The 9,142-nt window shown below is 54.1% G+C and overlaps 1 protein-coding gene across 3 annotated transcripts; it reads left to right on the top strand.

Moving 5' to 3' along the window:
• Positions 1–2,237: 2,237 nt before the first annotated feature.
• On the top strand, positions 2,238–6,265 carry AEN (apoptosis enhancing nuclease). Of its 3 annotated transcripts, none has more exons than XM_032123201.1 (4): positions 2,238–2,831; positions 3,272–3,942; positions 4,234–4,434; positions 4,805–6,265. In XM_032123201.1, exons 1-4 carry the CDS (start codon positions 2,726–2,728, stop codon positions 5,006–5,008), a joined length of 1,182 nt encoding a protein of 393 aa, XP_031979092.1. In that variant the 5' UTR covers positions 2,238–2,725; the 3' UTR covers positions 5,009–6,265. The 3 variants fall into 3 exon arrangements, with proteins under 3 accessions (XP_031979092.1, XP_031979093.1, XP_031979094.1); XM_032123202.1 differs by having other exon boundaries at positions 2,239–2,831; positions 3,275–3,942; XM_032123203.1 differs by lacking the exon at positions 2,238–2,831 and adding an exon at positions 2,903–2,981 and having other exon boundaries at positions 3,275–3,942.
• Positions 6,266–9,142: the final 2,877 nt, after the last annotated feature.

The following is a 9,142-nucleotide window of genomic DNA, read 5'->3' as shown; positions in this document are numbered from 1 at the left end:
TGGGTCCTTGCTGCCTTCTCTGAGTTAACCTATCCCATTCCCACCAATCATCCTCCTTGGCAGGGAGGGAACAGAGAGGTCCAGGAGGACATGGTGCAACCAACACTGCAAAGAGGAGCTCTGGCATCGAGGTAACATGAGACAAAATGATGCGTGTCCAGGCTGGCACGAGGAAATGAAGCAGTTTAGAGTCACAGCAGGAATGTGCTGGCACTGGTAGGGCCCACTGGCAGGCTCCCGGGTGGGCAGGAGGCTTTGTTCGCCTGCAGCACTGCTCTTGGGGAGTTTACCTGGAATTACTGATCCGCATCCATAAACATGATCACGTTAATTGGTTGCTGAGGCTGCAGTCACCATCTCCTCTCAGCACTGGGACTTCATCTCCCTTCCCATCCCAAATGTCAAGATGTGCCTGTTCTTCCATCCGCTCGGCACCATGGCCGAGGACAGAGAAGTGGTTGGAGAAGGGAGAGAGGCAGAGGATGGGTGAGTCCACAAGCCTGGAGCCAGTGACAGACACCCACTTCCACCGCCTCTGCTCTGCAAAGCAGCGCCTTGAAAATAAACAGCAGACACCTTCTGGAGGGCACCAGGAGCTCTGCAGGAATCCCTGCAGCCTCGGGCAGTGATGACCTGGGGAAAGGCACCTTGTCTAGAGAGCAGCTTTTATGGCAGAGCAATGACCAGGTGTCAGGAGAGGGACCAGCTCCCAGCTGAGGACAGAGACACCCAGGCTGCTCAGCCTGAAACCAGGCTGGTGCTCATCTCACTTGGAGCACGGCCAATCACTTCTAGTAAATTATTCATCTGACAAATTTAGCCTGTTATTCTAGTCGTGCTCTTTCCAGAGTTTTACAGATTTCGTTATTATTTCAAATTGTGCAAACACCGCAGAAACCTCTCCTGGGCTCTGGCGCGCTCTGCCTTCATCTCAGCTCATCTGCCACATCTGAAACAGGATTTCTACCATCTGGTGCCCAACCCTCCATCCCCAGCACCTTGGGGAGGTGAGTAGAATCCGTGTTCAACACAAGGCTTTTACCAAAGGGAGAACCATCTACTGAGGACACAGGGGTCAGTGGGATCACAGCACACTTTCAAAGTTACTTTGACTTATCTTTCAAGGATATTTTGACTTCTTTTCACCGCCAGCTTTGCACATGGGGTAGGGGAAAAAAATAATAGCACTGTTCCCTTGCACCCTGGACTATCTGGTTTCCCAAGCCTGGTCACTTTGAAAAGCCAGAAAAAGCTTTTTCGTTCCTCCCCACATGTCATAATTTCTTCTGTCAAGGTTTCTTTGTAATCGTGAGGGTACAGCTAAAACCTTGCACTCTAAAAGAGAATGCAAACTACATCCTGGGAAGAAAGGAAGGAAGATGGATGGGTTTGTTGTGGACAAGCCAAGAGTGATCAGCCCCATGAGTGGAACAGCAATGTGTCCAGGGAGAAGCTCTCAGCCAGGCACTTGAATCTCTCATCATAATGCAGGGTGTGAGGGAGAAGAGCAGCCAGTGACACCACCTTCTTATCCACCCAGAGCTGGAGCAGAAATGCAAGCCCGCCTCCCTCACAGCAAGGCTCAAGTTTGCTCCCACTTGTGTGGTGATGGTCAGCTCACACCTCATTTAGGGGGAGAAAAACAGAGTGAAGAGGCCCAGGAATACCAAATGAACCATCCCTGAGAGCTGTAATGCACAGTTTTACCAAAAATACCAGAAAAGAGTATAAATTTCTACATAGAGACCTGACAGGACTCCCTAGCAAGATATTGTGAGACACTTGAATGACTCTCATTAAAGGGAGATTAATTAGCTGAACAGCAGGGATGGAAGCAATAGATGCAGAACACAGAGGAACTGATTTAAGGAAGAGGCATACTGACCAAAAGAAAAACAGAACAGATATATGAAAAGATAAATCGCAGGGTAATCTAAACCCTTCCTTTCTGACCAGGATAGAGAAGCTAATGAGTGGTGGAAAGGGAGAACAGTGGAGTGCAAAAGCACTTGTCCTGCATCCCTGTGAGCCCCATCGGTAGCAGGGAGAGGGAATGCTCCCAGCAAGGCCCAGAGGGATGAGGATGGACATGGTGCCTGGTTCCCTGTGGAAGACTAGTGATTTTGTTGTTGTATGGCTCATCCCACCACAACAAGTCACAGTCTGCCCTAGGGCACACGGCCTCTGCAGCGATGCTGAATGCATAGGGACAAGCTGCTGGCTGGGGCTGCCTGAGGCTCTTCTCCTCTTTCTGACCACCTCGGACATTGCTTTTGTGAGCCTTAAGAGTGAAGCAACGAGAGGCCGGTCTGAAACCCCCCCTTCAACCATGCCCCAGCCGGAGCTGCCCCCCACAACCCTGGGGAGCACCCTGGGAGAGCCTGGAGAATGCAAACCCCAAGCTGCCGTGCTTCAGCCCACCCCACCTGCAGGACAAAGGGATGCTCACAGGGTCAGCAAACACACAGGAAAACTGCAGCACACCAATGCCAGGCTGCGCTGCAGGGCGTGGAGCTGGGCACCACAGCGTGCATCCCACCCCAAACCCACCACCACGGAGGATCCCTTTCCACCAGGGGCAGAGGTGGGACGGGCTGAAAGCCCTGAGCATCGCCCAGTCTGGGCTGGAAGCTCCAGATGCGGAGCTCCGGAATTCCCATAAAACCCCCCAACACCCCGCCCTCGGGGGCGGACGAAGCCCCGCCCATATGCAAATTAACCGTCAATGGAAGCCAATGAGGAAGCAGGGGGGCGTGGTCACGGTGGGACTTGCCCGGGCATGTGCGCGCGGCCGCTTCCGGGCCGGACACGTGTGAGCCGCGCCGGGAGCGGTCAGCAGCGGGGACAGCGGGGCCACCGCGGGCCGGGGGTGGCCACAGGGGCCGGCAGGGGCCTGGGGATGGGTAACGGGGCGGGCAAGGGGCTGGGGCCTGGAGCGAGCTAGAGAGGGCCCCGGTAATGGGCAGACAGGGCCCTAGGGGGTACGTAATGGGGGGGGACACAGGGGGTAGTGGGGTGGGCAGGGGCCTGCGGATCGGTGAGGGGGTGGTCAAGGCCCTGGGACCGGGAATGGGGCGGTGTGGGACCGGGCAATGAGGGTGCAAAGGTGTGGGGATGGGGTGTGACAGTGTGTCCGTGTCCCCTCCCCTCCTCCCCTTGCCGTGCCTGTGTCACCCCGCGTGGGGGGCGTTGCCGTGGGGTACGTGCGACCTTTTTTGACAGGGGAGCGTGGGGTCCGCATGGCGCTCATGCCCCCCTGTGCACGCTCCAGCAGGAATGCCACCAGGCAAAGGGCAGATGACCCCGCTGCTGCCCGCCCCGAAGGTCTCCGCGCCCACCCTGCAGGGCAGCCATGGCCCCACCGCGGGGGGCTGCGCTCAGGCCCCGAAGGGTCCCAGCTCGCCGCAGGGTCGCAGCAAGAAGAAGAGCCGTAAGCACCAGCGGTTCATGGAGCGCCGGGCGCTGCTGGAGCAGAAGGGGCTGCTGAGCCCCCGTGGGCGCCTGGGCAGTCAGAGCCCCGAGGCGGGGCTGGAGGCACTCACCAAGGCAAATGGCACCACGGCACCGCGCTGTGACAAAGTCCCCAAGCCCAAACGGATCGTGTCTGCATCCCTGTCTCCGTCTGCCTCTCCGGACAGCATAGCCAGGCACCACTCCGTGCTGCTGTCGCAGGGGAATGGCAGCTCCAAGAGGGTGCGGACGTCCGCCCTAGTCCTGCGCCCGGGCAAGTATGTGGCCATCGACTGTGAGATGGTGGGCACGGGTCCTCAGGGCAGGCTGAGTGAGCTGGCACGTTGTTCCGTGGTGAACTACGAGGGGGATGTCATCTATGACAAATATGTCCAGCCCGAGCTCCCCATCGTGGACTACCGGACGCGCTGGAGCGGCATCACCAAGCAGCACATGAAGAATGCAATTCCCTTCAAGACTGCCCAGGCAGAGGTGAGGAAATAAAAAGAGATTAAAAAAAAAATTCCAGAAAGCCTTTGTGTTTTCTGTCAGACACAAATTGGGATTATTTGTGGCCTTTGCTGGGCTGCTCTGAGGCAGACACAAAACAGGACAGGGAGCTTCTGAAGCTGTGCAGTGGGTTGATTTGCTTGCTTGTTATTCTTTCTGGGAACGTAAAAACGAGAAGTCAAGGAGATGAATTTAATACAGAATGGCTTATTTTATGCTTAATTGGTGTTTCTTCCGCTGCGGTGTCTGTCTAACGCTCTCTGACTCTTTCAGATCCTGAAGATCTTGAAAGACAAGATTGTGGTAGGACACGCCATCCACAATGACTTCCAAGCCCTGAAGTACTTCCACCCGAAAGACAGGACTCGAGACACCAGCCAGATCCCTGCGCTGAAGAAGAGGGCAGGGCTGCCCGTCAGAGCCAATGTCTCCCTCAAGAACTTGGCCAGGCACCTGCTCCATAAAAAGATCCAGGTAAGCAGCAGGAACCTTGAGATGGGAAACAACCCTGGGTTAGCTATGAACCCCTGTGGTCAGCCTGGTCTTCCCACCTCCATGTGTGTTCTCTGTGAGGTGGAGATGAACCTTGTTCATCCAGTGCTCCTGGCTATAAATAAGCTGGAAGAGCCCAGGACCTCCCAAGCTGACCATTAAGCATCTCAGTAAAATCACAGGGACAGGATCTGTGCCCTCCAAAAGGTGTTGAAGAGATACCTGTATGGCCTTGGCTACATCAAACCTTTGTGTCTCCAAAACCCACAGCACTTGTGTCCTTCCAAGCAAGCAGACCTGTGGGATTTTTGCTGCCCCTTTTATCTAACGAGGCTTTTCCCCCTTTTCTCAGGTTGGCTGCAAAGGACACTCATCAGTGGAGGACGCTCAGACAGCCATGGAGCTGTACAGACTGGTGGAGGTGCAGTGGGAGAAGGAGCTGGCCCACAGCCTGCCCCCTCGGCCCCCCAGCCCTGTCACAGACCCCACTGCAGACAGCAGCCAGTACCTGGATGACCAGTACTGGCCCACAGACCTGATGGCAAGCGGCCTGTGATGGGGGACAGCGTCTCCTCCACGTGTTTTGGGCCATCCTGGTGCCTTCAGCTGTTAAAGGTGGAGGTGACTGCTGACCTCCTTCCCTGGGGCTTGTGCCCAGTACCCAGCCCTGCTCGGGGATGGAGACATGGTGACACCTGGACACCAGCAATCTCCCAAAAATGCTGTCTGCAGCCTCGAGCTGTTGCGCAGAAATCAGGGCTGTGACTGTGCCGTGTTCATCTGCCACTTGGGAATGAGCAGCGTCCAGTGTCAGCCTGGAGGAGCCCCCATGGGCATGTAATGGGGGCTACCAACACCCTCCATGCCTTCTGTGGGGTTGTCCTCCTCCCAGACAGCAAGGGGCAAGCTTTCCTGTGGAGGGACTGAGGTGTTTCCCTGATGCTCAAAGGCTGCAAACCATCTGGGAACAGTAAACAACCAGTTTGCTCCCTACTTTCTTTCATAGAATCACAGAATATGCTGAGTTGGAAGGGATCCATCAGGATCATTGAGTCCAACACCTGGCCCTGCGCAGGACACGCAGAGGATCCCACCATGTGCCTGAGAGCTTTGTCCAAACACACCTTGTGCTCAGACAGGCTTGGTGCTGTGATCACTTCCCTGGGGAGCCTGTTCCAGTACTCAGCTCCAGCTGGGCGCTGACAGCTTGTCCAGAAGGATACTGTGAAAGATGGTATCAAAAGCTTCATTTAAAAGTCCAAAAAGATTGCATCACCTGATGTCCCTTGATGAGCTAGGTGGGTACCCTGTTGCAGAAGGAAATCAGGTTCAATGAGCAGGACTTTGCTCTCATGAAGCCATGCTGGCTATGACCCATGACTGCATTGTCCTGCAGGTGTTTCTCAACAGCTCCCAGAAAAATATTTTCCATGATTTTACCTGTCAGTGAAGTGAGACTGACAGGCTGAAGTTTCCAGGGTCCTTCTTGCCCTTCTTCAAAATCAGGGCAACATTTGCCAGCTTTCAGTCAGCTGGGACCTCTGGATTCCCAGGACTGCTCAAAAATAGTTGAGCAGCTTTGCAATGACATCAGCAGCTCTTTAAAGATTCTTGGATGAATCCCATCCAAGGATGGGATTAGACCCATCCAGGCCCCATAGATTTATAGGGATCCAACTGCACAATGAAGTTCAAGAGGAAAGTCTGGGTCTAATCGGTGTCCAGCCTGGACAAGAGCATAGAACGCACTTCATTTCAAATAAATGATTCACATAATTGTCCAAATCTGAATTAAATACTGTTCTGGCTAAAACCCTTGTGTATATTCTGCATGATTTGATCTGGCAGTTCTCCAGGAGTGAGAGGGCAGGGATGAGGTTGGCAAAGAGCTGCCCAAGCACCATGCCATGTTCTAGGGCTTAAAACCCACCTGCAACTGGAAAAGGTGCTTTGAGTGGTTGGAGTAAGGAGCTCCTTGGCGTACAGGCTTGTCACCTCTGCTCTGGGGACACCCCTGTGAAGGCAAGAGGAGCAGGGGATGGGCTCAGCCAGAGCCCAGGGTCTGGGAGCAGGATTGCTGTGGGCATGTTGGTGAGCTGTGGCATGGGCTGCAGTCATGGTGTGGGGATAGGGTGCTGCTCATCTGCAGCGACTCTGCCTGCAGGTGACATGTAGGTGACCTGTGGCTGCAGAGATGTGCCCCAGATGGAGGTGTGAGCACCAGAGAGGGGTTTGGGGCTGGACACAGGGAGTTGCCTGTTTCCCCAGGGAACTGACCAGCCCTGGTTATAGAAAATTGATTTTTTTTTTTTTTTTTTTTTTTTTTTTTTTTTTTTTTTTTTTTTTTTTTTTTTTTTTTTTTTTTTTTTTTTTTTGCCATGTGCCTCAAGGGCAGCTCTTGGGGGCAGCCCTTTAGCACAGTCCCCCTGCCTGGGCTGTGAGATGAGATGGGGCTGGAGGGCTGCCAGCACCCTGGGGGCTTTGGGGAGCCCCGTGCAGCACGGTGGGGTACAACAGCCAGCACTGGAATGGAATCTGTGACCCCATCAGCCAGGCCAGACTGTCCCAGGCTTTTCCCAGCAGCTGGTAGATGGTAAGGAGAGCTCAGCCCCAGCCTTGGGAAGCGGCCAAGGCAGCCGTGTGACGTAGACACACCTGACGCACACATCAGTGCCATTACCAGACACATCTTGCACTTCCCATCTTAACTCCTCCCTGCCTGGCAGAGGAAGCCAGGAACAGCTCAGAAATGCTTTGAAAGGTGTCAGGCACATCTGAAAATCTTTGTCCTCACAGTGGCCCAAACAAAACCATCCTTCAACAGATACAATAACCTGGGCTCTGCCGTGGGCTCATGGTCTGGACAGGAAAGGAAAGGAAACGTGGCCCCATGGTAGGCCTTTAAATCCTGCTTGTTCCAGTCTGTCCCAGGTGTGTTCCTGACACAGCAAGCTGTAAAACAGGGCCAGCACCACCCTCTGTACCAGCCTCAGGGTGCAGCTTGGCTGAGCTGTGCAGTGTCAGCAGGGCCTGGCGCGGCATGGTGGGCACTGAACCCCTCGGGGCACTCGGAGGGGTGCAGGAGGAGCACAGCTGGTGCAGGTCTGTTTCCTCCTCTCTGCCATCTCTGTCTCCTGCAGGGTGGCAGGAGGGAAGTGAAGCTGTAGGAAAGGTGAAAGCTCTGCATCCCACTGTCAGTAGATGGTGACATTCCAAAGGTGATGCAGCAGTGCTGTCTTTGCTCCTGGGAAAGCAGACCTGGAGGAAGGACACAGCAGAGCTTTGCTCACGACCATATAACCTGGCCCATGCTACCACATCCCCTTGGGGTGTATGGGGCACCCCATGGCTCCCAAATTAATTGTCTACCTGAGCCCCAACCTGTTGCCCCTCCAGCTCCCCTGTCTCACTTCCTTTTGCTAAGCCCTGTGATGGTCGATGTGAGACGGGTGTGTTGGGATGAACCTGGAGAAGGCTTTATCAGGCTGTGACTCAGCCTGCCTTGCCATTAGCCTAAGGCATAATTAAAGAAAAAAAAGTGTTTCCGAAATCTTGGCCATCCACTGATTTAACTCCCCTGCTGAAATACCCTCCCTGCCTTGGAGGCAAATTTGGAGGCAGACAGGCAGCCAAAGGCCAGCTGTTCTTTGATGCTGACGTGCCCTGCAAGCTTTGCTTCTATGCCGTGATCTCCAGCTCTCGGGGAAGGTGAGAAACAAATTTGAGGGTAAATCCCTATTTGCATCAGATTTGAAGGGCTTAGAAAACCCCAACACTGTGCACTGCAGGCCCCCAAAATAGGGCTGCTGCTGAGCAAACCCCACATGGATGATTAGAGGTGGAGGCAACCCGCTCCCTGCCAACAATGTTTGCTCTGAATAATTGAAATGGCAACATTCGCCCCATTTTCACCCTCTGAGAGCTAATCGGGATTTTCACAGGTGTTTGTGAATATTCACCTCCATGCCAGCTCGGAGTTGCCATGGCTGAACAAACTCCAGCTCATCACACGCTCCGGCTCATCTCAGGAGCAGCCTGCTGGAGCTTGTGTCAGGAGGCTGAGCATCTTCAGGCAGGAGAAGGAGAGCTGGGCTGGCTCGCCATTTACACTAAATTTTGTGATAATTGAAGAATCTGCAGAAAACTCAGCTGCTATCTCAACAACCCCTGAACAAAACAACCCCTGAACAATGATTAACCCAAACCCATGAATCCAGCATTGGGCTTTTTTATCAGAGGGAAAACATTGTCAAATGAGTTTTTTCCAGCCAGCTGCGAGTGCAGGTAACCGATAAGGCTGTCATTGGAGTGGGGCTGAGCCAATGGGAGCCGATGGCGACGGCTTTTACTTCTGTCTAGCAACAGCTTCTCCTTGAGCAGCAGGCACAATTCAATGCTTTCTCTTGCTCTTATTAAGCTTTCCTCCTTCTACATGGGGGTTTTCACGGGGGGCACTCAAAAACTGAGGCTTGCATGGATTGTCCACCTTTTCCTGCATGTTTTGGTGTCCATTCCTTTCCTGCCATGGTGAGGGCTTTGCAGCTGTGAAAGGCTCCATCCTGCCCACATCCTGGGCTCTGCTCGCTCCCTCCCTTGTCCATGCCCCAGAGATTCCGCTGGGTGTGTGTAGGACACCCGCAGGGTACTTGGAATAGCACCATGGCAGAACAGCAGCTGTACCAGCAGCCCT

Source organism: Corvus moneduloides, chromosome 13 (genome assembly GCF_009650955.1).
Source record: "Corvus moneduloides isolate bCorMon1 chromosome 13, bCorMon1.pri, whole genome shotgun sequence".
Lineage (NCBI taxonomy): Eukaryota > Metazoa > Chordata > Aves > Passeriformes > Corvidae > Corvus > Corvus moneduloides.
This window is presented reverse-complemented; position numbering and strand designations above follow the sequence as displayed.